The following is a 20,002-nucleotide window of genomic DNA, read 5'->3' on the forward strand; positions in this document are numbered from 1 at the left end:
TTTTTTCGTAATTCTGAGTCAGTCGTAGGTCGTACAAGGTACAGGTCTATCTCAAGTAAATCGTCCTGATCAATATTTCTGTACTTATCTACTTAAGCACTATGATATCTGTTAATTTTAATTAACTGAACGTTTCATACTAAATACGTCGTATGCACGAATTCAAAGAAAGAAAAAAAAAAGAAAAGAAAACGAATCCATCCAAACTGCTTTAACGCCCAAGGGAAAGCGTTGTCACAATTTGGTGTAAGTTCGTTAAACACAGTCGCGTTTTAATAAACTTAGAGCGATGCGTATGGTGTAGCTAAAAATAATAAGAGAAAACCACTTAAAATAACTGCGTATAAACATTTTACTCATCTTTATCGTCGAGCAAAAACCTGATTACTTCGAGATTTTTACTGATATTCTGTTTCATACAAACGAATTCAAAGTATATGTATAAATATACTATTCTTTTGTATCCGATCGATTGATTTTCCACTTCGAAGATTGTCCTTATTTGTTTTTTTTCTTCTTCTTTTTCTTACGAGAAATAGTCGTAAATTCAATGAACGAAACAAGATTGAATCTGGTGATACATTTGGAGACTCGATTAAAATTAACCGATTAAAACTCGAAGCCTTGAACTGGTAGCTGAGACGAATCGGGTGCTCTAAACTGAAACTGTTGTCCTTGCGCGTCTATGGTAGGTACGACTCGCGTATCCTCTTCTTCCGAACCGAAGTACCGTTCGATCATATCAAAGGCCTTCTGATAGATTTCAATATTTTGATGTGATTGCAAAAATTCTATTTTGTTTAGGCCTGAAAACACACCAGAAACATTCGTTTAATAGCATAATAAATTCTTTCTTAATCCCCTCTTTTAACACATATATACCAACCGTAACATTCTTCGATCAATACCGCATACTGATTGACACTGTTATGCGCGGCAGCATCCTGGTCCCCAAGACGCAAGATGTTTTCTAAACCGTTCAGAGCAACTTGAACGATCTTAGCATCCATTACAGTTAGTAAGTCGCACAATGGTGGAATGCATCCTTCTGCGGCTAGGTAACGTATCTGCTCGGGTGTACCACCGCTGGTGGCATTTGTGATAGCCCATGCCGCTTCTTTACGAGTCTTGAATTCAGCTTTCCCCAAAATATCAATCAGAACTGGGAATATATCAGCATCGATAACAGCCTGTTAAAAGAAAATCCATTAACTTCAAAATATCTTACAAATTATACATTTTTCTAGAACCACGTACGAACCTGGATTTGGTGAGGATTTCCAGCCGTGATGTTAGAAATTGTCCAGCAAGCTTCTTTGCGGATAGTCTCGCGGGGTGAATTCAACAGATGCAACAAGCAATGTAATGCGGAGCAGTTAAGAACGACTTGTGTTTGGACGTCGTCGCCGGTAACTATGTTACCCACTGCTCGTAGAGCTGCACTTATAACGTTGTGTTGTTGATGCCTGAAACGTCAAACTCATTAGTATAATTAACAAATTTAAGTCACACGTATAACGTTAACTATATATTTACATGAGTAGCTCCACTAGACGTCTGCAAACACCTGCATCGATAACTGCCTGGATCTTGTCGTTCGGTCCATCGCTTAGATAGGATAGAGCCCAACAAGCATCAGCAAGAACATCGCTATCGGTGTGAGTAAGAAGATGAGCTAAAACTGGCAAACATGGCGCGACTTTCGCGAAATCTGGCGCTGGATTCTTGCCTCGACAAAGGTTCGATAATGCCCATACCGCATTGCGTGTCATCGACAAACGTGTCCCTTTTGAGAGAAGTCTGAAATAAGAATTCATTTTATGAAATTCAAAGTGAAAGTTAATATTAAACGACGATGCACTGCTGAAACTTACTGCAGCAGGGGAGTGAGTATTCCACTGGCTAATACATGATCCCTACATTCAGGACTATCTCCTGCAATATTGCCCAATGCCCAAACAGCCTGCTCTTGAACGTCCTCGTGCGTAGACCCGAGTAGTGATATGAAGATGGGTACAGCCCCTGCCTCGATCACTACACGAGTTTGTTGAGACGTTCCGCTGGCTATATTTGTTAAAGCCCAAGCTGCTTCAAACTGAAATAATTACAAATGTCATTTACGTTATCCTGTTTTCAATATGAACTGAATTATTCGTTAACAAAAAGACGTTTTTCATCTATCAACCTGTAGAGTAAAATTCTCATTATTTTGCAAAAATTCAACGAATCTAGGTACGATTCCCGTTTCTACGACTTCGTTTATCGGAGGGTTCGGTTCCCTGGATAACATTTTCCTAAAGTTCTGTGTAGCTTTCAATTGAAGCTCTGGATTAGGATTGTATAGTTCTTGCACTATTTCTGGTGTTATAGTAGGTGTTTGCTGAAACAAATGACATTTTTGAATCAGTAAATTGATAGAAAAATATTTATTTCCAATTCTAATAATGCAAAGTTACTATTGGTGGTACAGGAAATACGCTTTCATCTGTAGCAACACTGTCATCATCAGCTACCATATTAGGAACATTGCGTCTCTTTGACAACTGTTGTTCTCTTTTTTGTTTCCTTAATTGAACACCTTCCTCTTCCCTACGTCTGCGTAGTTCTTGTGAGTCCAAGCCCACATTTTTGTAACGGTATTTATGTGTAGTTGTGGCTGACATCTGCAAAAAATGTGGAAATTACTATATATTAGTACTTTTGGATCTGTTAAGGCAAAAAACATCTATAATTTTTAATTATATTCCTCTTAAGATATACTTCATGTATACATCTAATAAAAGTCAAATTTATTATATAATACCTTAAATTTCTTTGTTTAAGCAGAATCAAACTATAAAGTAGAAATTTTATATTAGAAATTATTAATTAGTACAATCATGACATTCCTAAAGAGTTATTTATAATTATTAAGCTGGAGCCAAGTTTATCATAAAATTTTTTTCACCAATAATTTCATGTTACACAATCAACATGTATTTTTAAATGTAATTATCAAATTCAATGATTAACTTGGCTTTGTGTTTTTACATGCTAAAAATTATTTTTATTATGGAGGATATAATATTTTATATCATGGAACAAAATAATTTTTTCAAATGAATACATTAAATCATATAATTTACATTAATAATATTTTAATAAAAGAGCATCATTACTACAGTACACAATATTATTAAATATGCACATACATGGTATGATGGATGAAACAGTTATATGTAAGACCAAAAATAACAATTTTGTATCAATATAACAATGTACTAAATGATTTGATTAAAAAACGTATTTATTTATTCATGAAACGAAAGGTAAGAGAAAATGTAGATACAGGTTATTCTGTGATCATTAGCTGAGTCGTCAATGGGGGGGTTACAGAAATACCTTGAAACTGCTTGACAATGAGCTATTGAGGGTTAGGTATTAATTCAGTGACGATGTTGAAGATAGGGGTGTAGCCTCGACGATACTAAATTCTAAAACAAGATGCGATAAAAATTGTAGAATAGAAAACCCCAAGTATTTGTTTACAAGATATTCTTTCTCTTCTACGATAGATATGCTAGATTAGACATTTTGGCATCGACGGGAACGGAAAGACTGACGTTCGTCTGGAAACATCTCGAGCTCTCGCGTACGTCGCAATACGAATTCCAAAGTAGGTCCTCTCACGTAAAAGGTAGTTAAACTCTTGTACTTACGGCTGCGAAAGGAATTCAGGAGCCAACCGTTAAATATAAGATTTCATAAAGAATATCGCGTAAGCACCGCCAGACTTTTCACCTCCTCAAACTATGACGACCGATCAGAAAACCTTGATCTGAACTCCAACGCGCAAGGAATCACGGGCCACACTTGCGAAACGCTGATAGGTCGGTTCGAACAGTCATATTTATCAGACTTTTCCAATTTCCACCGAGTTAATTTTAGCGCGCTTGAAAACCTCTTCAAATTGTAGCGAATATAATTTCTAGAAGTTCACGGATATATCACTTGAGAAACTATAAAACTGTTCGAGAAGAAAGATTCAACAGACGCGAGAATGAAATTTGCGAAAATTTTCCACAGGTTCGTTTCCGTGTTCGAAAAATCTCCATTTACCGTTCATCGCGCTTCGGATTGGTGGAAATTCGATTACAAAGGAAATGCAGAAATAGGTATCATATGGATGCGTTTGCGAACGCACAATCATTGAACGGATTGCGTTTGACGTAATAACCGGAAATACTGTTTCTATACGAATTCAAAAGGTGAAAGAATATTATTTGAGATGAATATTATTAAAAGAATAAATAATATAATAATAAATTGTTCCGATAATGTATTTTACAATACTAAAATTGACAAATTTATTGTTCAATAAATTACGCTTAAAAATTTTTAAAACCAGCTTTCCTATTGAAATATTTCTGCTTCAATGATAAAACAATTAAATATAACATTATTATGTTATTATTATTAACATCTGAAATATATAATTTATCGTGATTTTTGTAATAAATTATTGATAAAAAAGGAATAAAGAGGAAGAGATTGAAAATGTTAGCCATTTAGGGAGAGGAGGAGGCTCTTTTAAAATTACACCTCTCTTCTTTGGGTTCCACAAAGATTCCTACCTTTCGTTCAGGTAAAGAAGCGGAAACGAATGATGATAGTAGGTGTGGCGACCCATTGGTTTGGCGTGTTCATAAGACTCCACCTACCTGTACGCCTATTTCGGCTTAAACCCCTATACAATGTGACCTGTAAAGCAACCTGGAAGATTCTTCATTCAATTACAAGCTGTAAAACAATTAAATATATGCTTTGAAAATGTTGTAAATATTATAAATAATAAATTTTCTGATAAACATTTTTAGAATAACAGATTCATCCAACCCTTCATTATATCACACAAGAAACTAAAAAAAATTAAATTTTCAAGTTTCCCTTATGATCAAATAAAAGCTATCATCAACAAACTTTAACACATTTGTTACCAGCGCCACATGTATGTGACGTACACAATTCCCACATGAGACCATGATTTTTTGTTCTGTATACTTTAAAACATATGAAAATCATATAATCTAAAAAACAATATACCCAATATAAATATAATTATTTTATTAAAAAATAAAAAAGGGTATTGTGTGATGGATGAATTGCCAATTGAATCGGTATACAAAAATGAAGATAGCGAGTTACAGAGAAAACAGTGAAATCGACAGAAAGTATTTAGCGAACACGAAGGTAGGAAAGGGTGGTTGGCGTTGGTGGTGGAAGGCAAAGCTCGAAGGACACAGAGGGTTGAGGGAGCTATCGGGCGTGAATAATGCACGGCGCCGTCCGTTCCTTGGTTCGATTCTGGCTCGGCTGGATGGATTGATAAAGATTAAAGGTAAAGGGAGGTGGCAGGGTCCAGGGGTGTTTTGGAGTTAGGCGACAGAAGTCAGCCAGCGAAACGAATCAGCCGCACGCATGGAGGGGGATGATGTCACATAGGGGCTCCCCCAGCATAAATACATACAGATGCAAGCTGGACTGATGCATCGAGGCTGGATACAGTGACGTAGGTATAAGATTTTTATTAAAAAAAAAAAAACCAATATTATGTTAAAAACGTCTACATAATTATTTCATCAATATTTTTAACAACAAATTGATTGATTGTTAATTATATTAAACAATGACAGTTTGATATAACTTTATGGCATAAAACTACCACAAAATGGCACATCAACTTAAAGTATAAAATTTGATAAAAACAACAATATAAACCTTTTAATATCTTTAAATTTTTGAAAAGAAGTTGTTAGACCCATGGGTGCCTTACCTTTGTACCATGATTAGGGTTCGCCCGCATCCATCTAATCGTCAACGAGGAAAATGAAATCAACTTAGCGTCGTGTGTGACCGACTAAACGTCACTGCCAAAGCGTTCGTCCCTTTAACGATCGCGTTATGATCTCCTCGAAAGCAGTGGCAACAAACGCGGGCCAAACGCGGTCCAGGGTCGCTGCTTTTATCTCGCGATGAACAAAGGAAATCGTTACGGAGACGACGAAGATCTTTGTCGGTGGACCGGGTGGCAATATCGGGAGTCACCTACGCGACGGAACGGCCATTTAAAATGAAATACACATTGTTAGCACCGTGTAAGTAGCGAACGAACGACGCCACGGTGTTTCGCTCCACCGTCTTCTGGAAAATGGAACTCGTAAAAAGACTTTTTTTAGACCGCTCGCGAGCCGGTCTTTTTTTAAAGTTCCTATCATGGAATGCAAGGTACCCCGAGGCGACTTCAAGTGACGAATTGGCCCGTTTCCATCGAAAACAACGACACCGTCGTTTTAACGATATTTCTCGGGAAAAATCCTTGATTTATCATGTTAAATTTCATCTCATCGAAATGAAATTCTATTTATTCGATAATTTAGATATTCTTTTATCAATACGTTTAGGTATTGACGAATTTGTTTCTACGCCACTGGTAACAGCTCGACAGGGATGACTCACGCGATCTCTCTCGCAGCCTCCTTTGCACGGTCCCGTATGGTAGCCATGCACAATGGAGAATAGTAAACGCAGTAAAGGTAACTCGTAGAAAGAACAGGGTCGATGGTGCAGGGCTAACTTCCCCCTGTGAACGAGTACCCGCGGGTCACGTGCCACGATTTTCACCCCCGTACGACCGATTGCCAGTCTGAGCGGATCTATGTACCCCCGACGATTTCGCACGATGGGGTAAGGTACGGTCCTTCTTCGATGAAACTAACTAAAATGCATTATGTTCGCTTTGGAACTCGTTGCATTCCCATAATTAATTAGAAAAAAACGTACCAATTTTTACCTGGAGCCAAATTCATTTCTTTGTTCAATTAAAATTTTACTTTGTATAAATATAACGAGCCATCATATAGCACTGTATTTCCAATAAATATGGCGTATTTATATAAGAATAATTAATACGTTTACTTTTAATCCCAGTTTCACGCGAATTTTCAGGGAGACCCGTCCACGTCAGCAATTAACTCGACCAGCGTCTCTGGGAGTATCTTCAATTAAACAATTACGGTTAAATCGAGCGGAATTTCCAGCGTTGAACCCGCATGCTCGTTAAGAAGTATACGAGTTCACCTACGCGGCGACAAGTCGTATCCGAAGGTGGTAGGAAAAAAGCGGTAAACTTTCGACCAGGTACCCACCACGTGGACCCACATATTTCGATCCACGGAATAGTGAGTCACGTGAAGAGTACGGTGCCGAATTTAGATCCGTGATAAAGTCAATTCCACCGATCCCCTAGCCAGTTAATTCTCCTCTCGGTCTTCTCTACACACTGGCATTAATGTGAATTGACGCATTCAATCAGCAACGAGCCCTGAGCCATACCACTGTACCTTGAACGGTCTTTCTTGGAGAACCGTGAGATATCGCACGCTCACGATAAATCGTCTGTGTGCCTTAGAGTCATAGGAAACTTTCTTGAAGCTACTTGAGTCATTTTCTTTGGACTCGTTTCAGTGTAGACATTCATCAAACATCTTCAAAGTAGACATTAAATACTTCAACTATCGACAGTCTACTAATATTCTTAGAATTTTAGAATTTTACATTTATGTCCATTTTGGTCACTCGTTGATTCATTTTGTTTTTGAAATGGAATATGGGCGAGGTGTACGGTGCAACGTTAACACGGAGCCGATGATAATTTTTATTTACGACCAACATCATAAGCGGGACCTCACCTTCGCTTATTCCAGCCGGCTGATAGCGCTATCGTTTTCTACTTTATATTTCCTTCGTCGGCCACAACATCCTTTCATCTGTTCTCTTATTTTAACCAGGCAACTTGATCTTACACCATGACCCCGACTCTTTCTTTTTTATCGTTCCCAGAAACGTAAAGATGCTTTGGATCGTTAGGCTTCCAATTCAATCGTTCACGAGGTGAACATTGAATTACATAATAAATCAAACGATTGTTTATATAATTTTCATGAAGAATCGTTTTTCTTTCATAGTGAAAGAAGTGTATATTAATAAACAGACATTGGAATAGAAAATCGATGAAACTCGTGTACTCGTTTTGGATACAAAATATCAAAAGGTACACACCACCCTCGGCGTACTTAAGTTTCCCGACAGATATTGATTTTCGCGGGGTCAAACACGGGCCAATGGTAAGTTCGAATGCGAGCTTACACAAGCTCATTCGTCGTGCGTATTTATCGTTTTGCTACAACGTAGATGGTTTTCCAAAAGATACAATAAATCTGTAAATCTGTAAATTCAAATAATAACAAGAAAATAATGTGTATTGAAAATATTATAGATATTTTCAGTATGCCAATAATTTTAATATTAAAAAAAAAGAATAAATCTATTAAATTCATTAGAAAAGAAACACCTATTTCATCAATTTACAAAAAATTCAAGGATCATTTTTAAAGCATATAAAAGAAAAAAAAAGAAGAAGAAGATAGAAATAGTAATTGACCGTACCTGTAGTCAGGTCCCCGTCTAGGTAAAAGGTGGTCAGGGTATAGTAAAAGGGAGAGTAGAAGGGCAGGAGGGTGGTCGATGCTCTGCCAGTCAAATACAGGGAAAAAAATACAGGGCAACCGAATGAATGAATGGCTTCCAATCTGTTCCATCCCTTTGTTGAAGCGGCTCGTGCCGCGTGTGCAAATCCACCCTCCTCACCGTCGTCCTACCCTCCCTGCCTCGTCCCTGTTTCAGCCCTTGCGCACACGCCTCACACCTGAGCACAATGGGGACCAGATTTCACCCTCGTGCACCACCTTCCCATCAAGCGTGTTTAAATACTGACGTGCGCCGTAATATGTGAGCCTGAGCATGTTTCGTCTTTCTCTTCGCAAAGAGAAACGAAGACGGAGAGTTCACCCCCTCGCGGTACTCGCTCCTGCACCCCGTAACGTTCATCTCCCTTTTCCTTCCTTCATCCGGCTCGCTTCTGATTTCACGTGACCGTAAACTATCGAATGTGTGTCGGAATATGACTTTTCGGTGATAAAATCGTTCATTATCAGATTTCCCATGCCACCTTTTTTCTATGAATTTCTTACAGGGGTAGTTTTAAAAATTTCGCGTTCTCTTCATTTTACGTTTGAAAAACGTGTTATATGTTGAATATATTTGTTCGTTTGAGCATGCTGAATCGAAGCCAGCCTCGAGTTATTGTTAAGATGTATAAATTGATTGATTTTAATTGGGGTACAATGGGGACGATTTAAGTGCAGGGAAGCAACGTAATTTTAACGAGACGTTTGATGTACAATTTTACTTCTGTACACCGGTAGTATACAATTAAGCAGTGAATTAATTTAAAAAGAATTGTAGTAAAAAACTTACACTTAAGATTTCTTTTAAAATGGAACATACAGCTCAAGACGTTGGGTGAAAAATGACCCGGTACGAACTGAACAAATGTTAAACCGATCAGTTATTAATCTTTATAGTTCTCATGATTTTTATTCGCTTGGTCGATCACTCGCATCAACTAACACGTGTACGCATCACCCTCGTTAACAAGTGACTTAACACGAAGAGATAAAAGATGAAAGCATCGCGAATAAACGCAAATCCAATCGCATCGATTGTTCGCAAAACACGCTTGTAATTAAAATGAAGAAAAAATAAAGAAAGAAAGAAAGAATGGAAACCCTCGAGGATGATTTCGATTTTGCCTGGGATCCCGGTCGAATCGGGTAAGTGAACGAGCGCGCATATTAAAAGCCTTTTAACGTAACCGACTGTATTCGGGGTTGAAATCCCGTCTGGTTTCACCCTCCTGGCACAGTCCGAGTGGTTATGCTACGTGCGCCGATTCGTATGTACCTACGTGTTCGGGGAAGCCATAGGTGCGAGGGAGAGACTGGGACAGGGGGTGGGAGAGATTGGACAAGGACGAAGAAAGCAGAGATAGGGTGACTAGGGGGTAGGTTATGTTCTTTCCGCCTGCATAGCCATCTATTCAAGTTATTGCATTACTGGCTTAGCTTTGCTACCCCGTGGCTCGTGCACGATGCACACATAGCCACCCCATCGTCCATATCCAATATCCATCGACACTGTGGCTGCATTTTCCTCCGCTCACCTTCCCAGAACGCGTAACCGCAATCCCTTTAACCTTTTGTCTCGACGGAAGTTGGCCGTTTCGATTCGCGATCGAACGGGAAATCTAGATGAATCGTTTTGGAATAGCGAGGGAAATTTTAGTGGGTGGGGCTCAAAGGAAAAAGTGCAATTGCAGGGTGGCTCGCTCGTTATTTTAAAATTCCAGAATTTTTTAATTCTAAGATACTAAGATTCTAAAATTCTAAAATTTTATAGAACCTCCCTCAGCCCCCGGAAAACTCAAGTGCAATTTTGCAATATTTTTATATCATAAAACGATGCTGCAACAACTTAATACCATCACTGAAACACGTATTTCGTTTTGAACAATGAAATACACCCCACGAGTTGTTCAATTTATTATCAAAGTCAATTTGACAAACGCGATCCATGGAAAAATCAGAGAGTTGGTTGAGGTACAACTGGGTTTCATGAAATATCTGTCGGTCGATCGTGCGACACAAATCATTCTTGCAAACAGTACTGTTCGCGGATGCGTGTGCACGCGCTTGCATTTCATTACGCGAAACGCGACGTGCATGTTGTACACCTGAGACACTGTATCGTAGCGCTTTGTTGATGAGTACACTATGGATATTCATGCAAATGCATATTTCCATAAAAGATCATTTGTTTTGTCATTAGTATATTTTCTATTTTGCATATTACATGTTTGCATGATTTGCGTTATCTGCAATTACATGGTAAATAAATCATAAACTGATTGTGAGTGTAAACTAATATTTTTTCAGGATTGAGTGTTCACGATCGGCGAATGTTTCGTATGAAAGGAAATACAATAACATCAGGATGGAAAAGCGATTCAGAGCATGGCGTCACGAGGAAATTCTGGTTTTATCGCGATACGTACAGTCGCGATTTGTCACGTATCAACGAAAAATCTATTCTCCAGCGGCTGTCGAACGCGATAAAACACGACTGGTGTCCATTGTAACACGGCTAATGGTCAGATTTATGGCCACTTCGCACCTCGTTTACGGGCCTTTCCAATTACCGCCATTTCAAGCACCTTTAGCCACTGTAAAATCCTTCACCATTACAATTCGCAACACCTGGATAAATTTTTCTATTTCTATTTCCTTCTTTACTACATCTTTTCAATGCAATATTATTTCCTTAATTTACATACGGCATTATACAACACCCAATTTATTTGTCGGTAAAATCTCGACGTTAAAACGTGATGGTTCCCGTGAAACGGAATTAGCACGTGCGAAACACATTTCCGATGGCCACGTCGAAAGTGCGAATACACGACCTAGATAATTTCAACCTGTTCGTAAAACGTCGATACGAATGCAACACGACGCCAACTTAATTTTATTGTAATTCAAAAATTCTTAATATTTCATTTTCAATTTTTATGCTGATAGTACAAGACACACCAGGTGTGTCATTAGTTACATTGCGCAGAAAGTATCGGACGCACCAGGTGCGTCGTCACTTAATTGCAAAGGTAACTAATTAAAATTTGAACAGACAATTCCCTGGTTGATTCTTCGTTCCTTGGATGGATCAGCGGTGAACAGGGACGACATTAGACGGCCAATGAAGAGAGACACACGGGAGGTGGGAGCGGGATTTCCTCGTGGGAACTGGCGTACACTCGAGCAGCACGCATAGTCGAATTTATTGATGAGTCACGCGTACGATCTCGTCGCCACGTTTTTGCAGAATCGTTCCTCGGGAGGGGAATGGCAGACAGCCCTTTCCACGTATGTATACCTAGCCCGTCAAATCTGGCCCGCATAAGGGCACCAAGAGGAAGGTGAGCGTTCCCTGGGCCCCCGGGCTGTCGCCCATATGGCGACCATCGTTATTGCCGTGCCGAGCCATAGGTAAACTAGCCCCCGCGCTCTTCTGCTTTTTCTCTGGACCTAAGGACCACACCGTGTCCCACGTTCCCTCTTGTCCATCTTCTGGCTGGACCATTCAAAAAATCGATCACTTCAACTTTTTCACCATTTTTCCCTGTAAGAAGAAGCCACCACGTGGTGTTGAATACTTTGAATCGCGATTGAATTACACCGCAGGCCTCGATAAGGTTCGACTCCATTCCTTCTTCTTCCTAACCAGCAAAAAAGATTCGATGGTCTCGATGGAACGAGAGGAATGGTAACACGGAAAGTGATGAAATAAAAGCTACAAGTCGGAGGACCGATGGGCGTGAACCAACCTCCGACTGCTAATATGTCCGCCTTTACGGACCGACAGGTTATACAGTGTAACCTGGACACGTTGCAACGAAAAGGCGACTGTATGAAAGTTGATCTAATTGCCGGCGACCCGTTTCAAATTGCATCGCTGTTAGTAGGAGCCCGTTCTTTCGAATTGGAAACAACGAGGACGACTTCATTCGGTTCGCTGAAGGTGAACCTTAGCTTCTTTTAGCTTTTTATTATTATAACATCCTAGAGCTGAATTTTACTGAATAATCATGCAAATTCTGTCACGAATAGATAGAAAAATTAATAAAAATATGGTGAACGATTGGTGATTCAAATTTATGGTTCCATTGAAAATTGTTACTTCTTCAATTCTAATTCGTCCAATAAAATAATTAGATTAATGAATTCCGGCTAAGAAACAATTCCACGAAGTGTCTGGCTGGCGAAACTTAAATAACCTAATTCCCTCGTGTTGCACGAGTACCTTTGTTCCCTGTTAGATTCGTGAATCATCATGATTAAAGGCATCGTGTCTTGTAAGCAATCTTTATTTAACTTCTCGAAGGTGGGTCACCTTTTTAAGAGGTTCCTTTGTTTACCGACCGGATATACGATGTTTAAGAGCAAACACGCTTCCGGTATCTGTCGATTGGACTCGCAGTGGAAAAGTAGAAATAAGTAGTGTGCGTACGGTGGCAGGACTCCTGTTTATCTTATTTTGCAAACGCGTACTTTCATAGCAAACAGAAATCCGAACGTGTATAACAAATATTTGCCCGTTTGACCCCCGTCATACATTTATACGCGTTATAGGCTGGATGCTTAACATTGTTCGTGCTCGTACATGCTAGCCGTGACTTATCCATGACGGGCATTAAAAATGTCCCCGGCCCTTGTATCGTTACGATAACGCGTATTAGTTCACGTCGTGATTATTGATCGCAATGGTCCAACGCGTAATGGCCTAACTTTGGAAATAAGAATTAATGAACGACGGAATTTGAAATTTCCATCTGTGAAATATTGACACTTATAAAAAATGAACTCCATCGCTATTTAAAATTAAATTATAATTCTAAATCATATGCTGAGTCATTCAAGGGTTACCCTTGGATCGAGTTGATCATAAACCACCCTTGAGAAACATTTTTATCCGATAAACAGTTTTCAAAGAAATATTGTAAATCCATCACCGTAGACCCAATTCCGTCACTCCTGTCACTGAGGGTTAATGAGAAAAACAGAATCGTCCCAGGAAAAAAGATCTAAGGAAGAAAGGTACAAAATGGTGATCGTGTATCCGGCGCAAGTTAAAGAAAACAGAGCGGTAAAAGAAGAGAAGTATGCATAAAAGAGACTGTTCTTGGCGCAGATTCCAGATCCCAGTTTCGCCGTATACCTGATTAATCGCGATCGGGAAGTTTGTTGGAGAGAAATGGGTAAGCATGGGTACCAGGAGCAGACGAAGAACGAGCGAGGGTGAGAAGAGCGTTAGAATGAAAGAGAATGGGAGAAGAGAGCGCACAAGTGGCGCACACATGGTGCACAGTTGTTCGAGAGGTCAGGTTTTTGTCCACGAGCCTTCAGTTTTACAGATCCGGCCGAGTTTCTGTAAGTTTCTATACCTATATACAGGGTGATCCACGTAACACGAGATTTTCATCCTCTCACGATACCATTGCTCCTAGGGGAACCCTGTTTCAATATAATCGAACACTTCACTGTTTGAAATTGACCAATTTCTATACCTTTTGTATTTTGCAATTAAATCTTGTACCTTAATAAACAAAATGTTCATATTTATTTTATAAACATATTAATTGATTCAAATTTTAATGCAAATGCACTATTGTAAGATTTGGCATATTGTTTTTTTTTTTTTTTTTTTTTTTTTAATTGTATCATAGACAGTTATGGAGTCTTTGTACTATGATTGGAAAATGCATAGAAAGTATGAAATACTTTCATGTAATTTCTATAATTGCATTAGCATTTTGAAGTTTCAAGGGGGTAGGTAATTTTCAAAATGCAAAATGTAAATTCTGTAAACAGTTCTATGAATCAGTCTATACACAAGTGTACATGCAACCGACCAGTCCCCATTCGTTCTGACAAATTGTCGAACCTTGGCGTTTGCGTTCGTCTTGAATAGGTGACCGGGGTAAAGGTTGTAAGATACGGTGAAATTCGAGCGGACCGGAGTAAAAAACGCACGTTTTCCAGGAGAAACGATAAAGACCGAGACGATAACTTACACGTCCCCTTCACCGAATAACAATGGGTTTTAACAAATAAATATCAGCATTTTCCAAACATGGTTCGTTAAGAAAATATTATCACAGCGCAGTAATTTTTCAAATTTTTAATAACAACAGTTAATTTCATTCTGTCATTTGCAAACCACCGATCAGAGTAATTTTTCCAAAATTTTCTCCAAAATAATCAAGGGTTTTTTCAAACGATTCCAAGTAAATATACGCGTAAAATCCTGGCTGCAAGCAATGAATCAGAGAACATCGATTCGGTCGCAATGAACTCATCGGTGTGTCGAACAGAAGAGCAAAGAAACAGGGCAGCGCATCAGTCATCCGTGAAAAACGGTAGCACAAAGGCGCGTGCTATCTGAGCAAGAAGAAAGCGCAACCTTTGGTAAAACACGATTGACTGACGGTCTCTAGAACAATAACCAAACAAAGCAACGACGACTGGCTTCCATCGAACGATTCCACGTCGTACAGCTTCTTTTCGTTCCCTCCCAATGTATCCCCGAACGAGAAGATAAAAACACGATCGTTTTTCATAAGACGTAAAAAAAAAAAAAAATGGGAGCCAAGAAAAGAGTTACACTAAATTCTACGGAGACGAACAGGAGAAAAAGTCTGGACGTTTATTATCTCTATCTCCGTTGATTAATATATAGTTTGAGATAAACAGCGTTCGAACGTGATTATACTCTCGGTAAAAAGGTATCAATATCTTTAAGAGGAGATAAGTCCGATAAACCTAGCACCCTTCCTTCCGTGGACCATTCTAAAAATCGTCCGCAGTAAAATGGTGGATATTTCATAAAAAGAAAAAAGTATACTCGGATCTTTCCTACACGGAATATTTCTCTAATTCAAATGAAGAAACGCGATAGACGGAACACGAAACGTGGCACGCGGCGACTTATCTCTGCGCATACATCGGGAACCTCTTGTACCTACACCCGGTGATTCACTCTGCTATTGTCTGATCCGCAAGGGAGGAAGAGACAGAGACGGAAAAAAACCAGGGTGAAAAGATAGGCAAGAACGCGTGCAAGCAATCGGTCGAGATCGTATAGTTTAGCCGGGACTTCGCTACGCTGAAGATAAAGAAACACGGTTGCGAATCACGCCGCGGTGGCGCCTAATGGGCGGCAACAAAAAGGGACACGGTGTGGTCACCACAGCACCGGCATCAGGGGATTCCCCTCCGAACGAGACCGTCCCCCCCCCACCATCGGCCACCTTCGACTCCCACTCGATTAACATCGGCCGACTTCGGACACGCTCGGTGATCTCCGCGTCATCGCTGGACCCGCCACACCGGAGATCGCGCAGTACCGTATTCATCAGGGATTTGGGAGTTTATTTCGTTAATCAAAAATAGAGAAGATCTGAGAAACATTTGATGTATGAGTAAGGTGTAAATAATAAGTAAATAAATAATTCTTAATGAAATATAAAAATAGAGACATGTTTCACTATATTGTATCATACACCTTATTTTCCTTTTTTATGCATAAGACATGAAATAAAAGAAGTTATATATTGGAAGAAATTATTGTTGAGTTTAAACTAAGGAGGTTGGTACAATGAAGTTTAACTGGTAAGATACCAAGAAATTCAACACCTCGAGATGATGGGACCTTTGGGAGAGCGGGTCGACAACTATTGCCACTAATTGCCAGCATTTGTTGAATGGAGGTGGTCCGGCTATGCTTTCGCTGGCATATAACTCCGATTTTAAACGATCCTATCCCTACGCTTCTCGTTTAGCGCTTGGACGTAAGAAAATTGTATCCAGTGATTCCTTTATCTAGAATTGTACTCTTCTACTTTTTAACAATAAAGACAATATTCGGTAAACTATATTAGGTCCTCTGAAAAGTTGGTACCGTTTTAGATACCACGACTCCACTATCATTTTATTATTAATTGAAAAAAAATGAAAACTAGTTAAATCGAAAATTTTCCTAAGGCCACATCAATCGTCATTTCGAGCGCGAAAGTATACGCGAAACGTGTACGTTTATTCTTCCATGTGACGCGAGACTGAAATAGACATATGACCATCTCACAAATTAATTTCGCGGACAATTCTCTCCTCGTATGTGAATCAACGTTTATACTTATCAGACAAGATTCAGCTAGACCTCTTTTGCTCATTTTCAAAGAGACCCTGGGCGACGTTAAATAATCGCCCGACCGTTTGTAACTTGATACGTATGTTCGAATACGTGACAAATGACTTTTCGAAATAATTTACTGCACTCGGTACACCGATTGATTACTTCTTCGAATACTGAATTCTTACAAACACTTTACCCGTATCGTTATCTTTAAATTACTATACGTGTGCTAATTAAAATCGATCACGTATTAATTATCGAATCAATCGGTTCTCGATGAGGCGGAGATGAAAATCGGGGCTACGTCTAACGTGCTTATGTATGTACCAACACGTATAGTATAGTTGGCTCTAAATAATCGTCAGATGCGTGTCGCTTAAGCGATGCAACGTGCTCCCGTCTCTTTCGGACATTGTTTCGAAGCGGTCCTTCCCTTTCATTCAGTAATTCGCAGGCAGCTGCACACTAATAATAGTATCGGACACTGCCGCCACCGCTTGCCGTCTCTGCTTTCGTCGCGACTGTACGTACAACATTAGCCGTCAATATCGTCGAAAACGACGATAAAGCTACCTTGCCTCACCACGCTGGCTTAACTCTTTCCCCATTGCCGCCTGTGCCACGTTCGTTCGAATTATTTCAAAGAAATACAAAGTCAGAGATTTTCAGCCCAAATACCAGTGACAATGGTTAATTAATAATTTAAATAAAATAAAGGGGGAGTCTTGCCTTAAGCTGTGGGAGAATTTAGGGAGAGCCTAAGAATTGAGGAGTTTGAACAAACCCTGGCGAGTTTGGTTCACTTCCTCCTCTTAATTAAAGCAAGTCTAAGTTACACAAAACTGTTTCACAAATAGTAATGACAAATAAGTTTATCAGAAGCGCCTTGACTAAAGGTGACGCTACCTATCCGACGATAATACCAGTGTCAGTATATTTTCGCAATTCTAGATCTGTTTATCGTTATTACTATTCTTGTTAGGAAGAGGATGAACGAATGGAAAATTTCGCCGATATCGATAGGTCGTCGATGATAGGTTGACTCGTGAATAAGAGCTTCTTGTCTACTTTGAAACGTATTACATGTACCTCACGGCGGTGAAAAGTCAAGGAAATCAACGCGAAGATAACCGCACGCGCTAACCGAACGGGCGATATCGCGTTTCCCCTCTGAGCCCGAGGTATTCGGATCATGGTGTGTCGAGTGTTGCAAAATACCTCGTGTCATCTTTGTACGTCACGAAACCGAAGAGACCAAACCTGAGATATTTTTTAACAAGTACACTTGGGTGCAACACGGACTTCTTTTGGTTAAGGAGTTTCACCCCCTTTCACCTCCTTTTAACGTTTCCACATTAACGATAAAAAACGTTTGAAATACCCAAGTAACCCGACTATAGGAAAATCCCGATTGTTACCACAAGGGTTAACCGGAGGAAGCCTAAGTAGCACGCAAGCATAGAACACGTGAAGAGGAAGCTATCCAGAAACAAATACAATATCGTCGTAGCGCGCATCCTTCCTTTCGGCAGATAAATAACGAGGCAATCGCATCCGTGAGCCAATGAGCCAAAAGATACCAAGTTTCCGGTGAACGAATGCGTCACGATAAGAAACTCTACCGCGATCCATAAAGCCGCGCTGAAAACAACGGGATGCAACCGTATACCCTATCCTTCAGCTATTTGGCGTCGTCTCTGGTAAAAAGGCTGCAATCAATAGTATGGGGCGCCGATTTGACCAGCTACGCTCCTGACCTTGATTGCGGCCAACGCACACGCCGAGATGCGACGCAGGTAGGGGATGTGGCGACGACACGGGTAGACGAATATATAGTACGCACGAATCGCTCGAGGATAACATCTCGTAGCCCAGGGAAGGCTAGTAGTAGACCTGTAAAGAGACGAGAGCAAGAGGAGGAGATGTCGGAGAGAAAGGGGATAAGTTGGATGTTGAAGAGGAGGGGGTTTCCAGCGTGTCCGTCATAACGTATAGAGGGGGAGAATAGGAGATCCGTCGGAACGGTTACGGGGAGAAGGAAAAGAGTAGAGGGAAGCAGCAGAGAGAAACTGTGGTGGAGGGGGGGCGGTCGAACAAGGTAAGGGAGACGAAGAGAGAGAGAAGAAGCATGGGGGCGGTGGCTGCTCTGCTACGGCCGCCATCACCATCCGTCCCATCCTATAGTAAACTCCGAAGCAGCAGTCCCCAATCTGTCTCCATGTGTGTTAGTTAGGACCGTGTTTTACCGGTGCTTGCTACTCCAAGCTGGTAGTAACACCGACATTTCTGCCTTGCCCGCTCTCTGCGATGCCCTAGCATCAGCTCCCGATACCGTCGCACTTCCCTCGTTCCTTTCTTCTCTCCGTCTTTTTCCCGCTATTCTTTCCCTCCGATCTGTCTCCTTTAAAGTGTGCGCGTGTGTTTAGCCTCTGTGCGTGCGAAATAAAAAAAACGCGTACGCGAATGAAAAGAATCGGTAGAAAAGAAGGAGAAGGCGGCGGAGGAGGAAGAAGAGGCGGCAGAAGAAGAGCAGCGTATCGCTTCCTGCACGGCTCGTTTCCAAGGATATAACCGGTGCACGTTGCCCTCCTCTCGTTGTTTTTTTTGTTTTTTTGTTTTTTCAACGTTCCTTTCTTTTATCCCAGTTCAGGAGAGTGTGTATTATAGTGTATAATTAGTTGGGAAGTAGCCAGTGCACGCCGTATTGTAAATTTGTTCCTCGATATATACGTACACACCTTGCCCGAGACGTCGGGCGATCCTTCAAGAAACGAAGCGAGAAGAATACGAACCGACACGAAAGAGAGACCGGGAAGATTCTTAGTGCGACTACGAGTAATGCGGAATCATAAGGAAATTTAATTATGTACCTACTTTTTATTCAAAGAGTTCTCCGAGTCCTTGAAAACTACTCGTGACCATCAGCCTCTGGAACCCAGCAAGACGGACGTCGAAAATTCAACGAGTTTCGGACGCGTCCCACCCAATTGGTCCTCTCGAATCATCGTCGTGGAATCGTCAGTTTATCGGACGAGGGGAACGAAGGAACGGACGAACTATCCGTGGACCTCAGCGCTGCCGCCCGCTGGAATTTCTCCTGTCGTCGTCTGCACATAACCTCTCTCCTCCTACCCTCTCGACTCTTTGTCGCTCTCTTTTCACCACCTCTCACCTCTCTCTGCTTCTGTATCGTTCTAATCTCTCCTTCTCTCTCCTCCCTCGTTCAACACTTGGCTCGTTCGTCTATTTCACATCGAAGAGAATAAACGTGATCAACATTCCCGTGTTTCGTTGAACTCGTTGTGCGCGCGAGTGACAC

At 40.5% G+C, this 20,002-nt stretch overlaps 1 protein-coding gene across 3 annotated transcripts; it reads right to left on the bottom strand.

Moving 5' to 3' along the window:
- Positions 1-172: 172 nt before the first annotated feature.
- On the bottom strand, positions 173-19,700 carry Kap-alpha1 (karyopherin alpha1). 3 transcript variants are annotated; one of them, XM_034318367.2, is made up of 9 exons: positions 3,699-4,074; positions 2,804-2,833; positions 2,457-2,663; positions 2,186-2,380; positions 1,875-2,095; positions 1,537-1,800; positions 1,262-1,466; positions 887-1,190; positions 173-806 (listed from the first exon to the last, which is right to left on the bottom strand). In XM_034318367.2, exons 3-9 carry the CDS (start codon positions 2,661-2,663, stop codon positions 610-612), a joined length of 1,593 nt encoding a protein of 530 aa, XP_034174258.1. In that variant the 5' UTR covers positions 2,804-2,833; positions 3,699-4,074; the 3' UTR covers positions 173-609. The 3 variants fall into 3 exon arrangements, with proteins under 3 accessions (XP_034174258.1, XP_034174259.1, XP_034174256.1); XM_034318368.2 differs by lacking the exons at positions 2,804-2,833; positions 3,699-4,074 and adding an exon at positions 19,558-19,700; XM_034318365.2 differs by lacking the exon at positions 2,804-2,833 and having other exon boundaries at positions 3,699-4,072.
- Positions 19,701-20,002: the final 302 nt, after the last annotated feature.

Source organism: Osmia lignaria, chromosome 6 (genome assembly GCF_051020975.1).
Source record: "Osmia lignaria lignaria isolate PbOS001 chromosome 6, iyOsmLign1, whole genome shotgun sequence".
Taxonomy (NCBI): Eukaryota; Metazoa; Arthropoda; class Insecta; order Hymenoptera; family Megachilidae; genus Osmia; species Osmia lignaria.

Coding starts and splice junctions, on each gene's coding strand:
- Kap-alpha1 (XM_034318368.2), bottom strand. CDS start 2,663: ATGTCAGCCACAACTACACATAAATACCGTTACAAAAATGTGGGCTTG. Junction 1,467..1,536: donor CGTCTAGTGGAGCTACTCAT/GTAAATATATAG, acceptor TTGACGTTTCAG/GCATCAACAACACAACGTTA. Junction 1,191..1,261: donor GAAATCCTCACCAAATCCAG/GTTCGTACGTGG, acceptor TTCTTTTAACAG/GCTGTTATCGATGCTGATAT.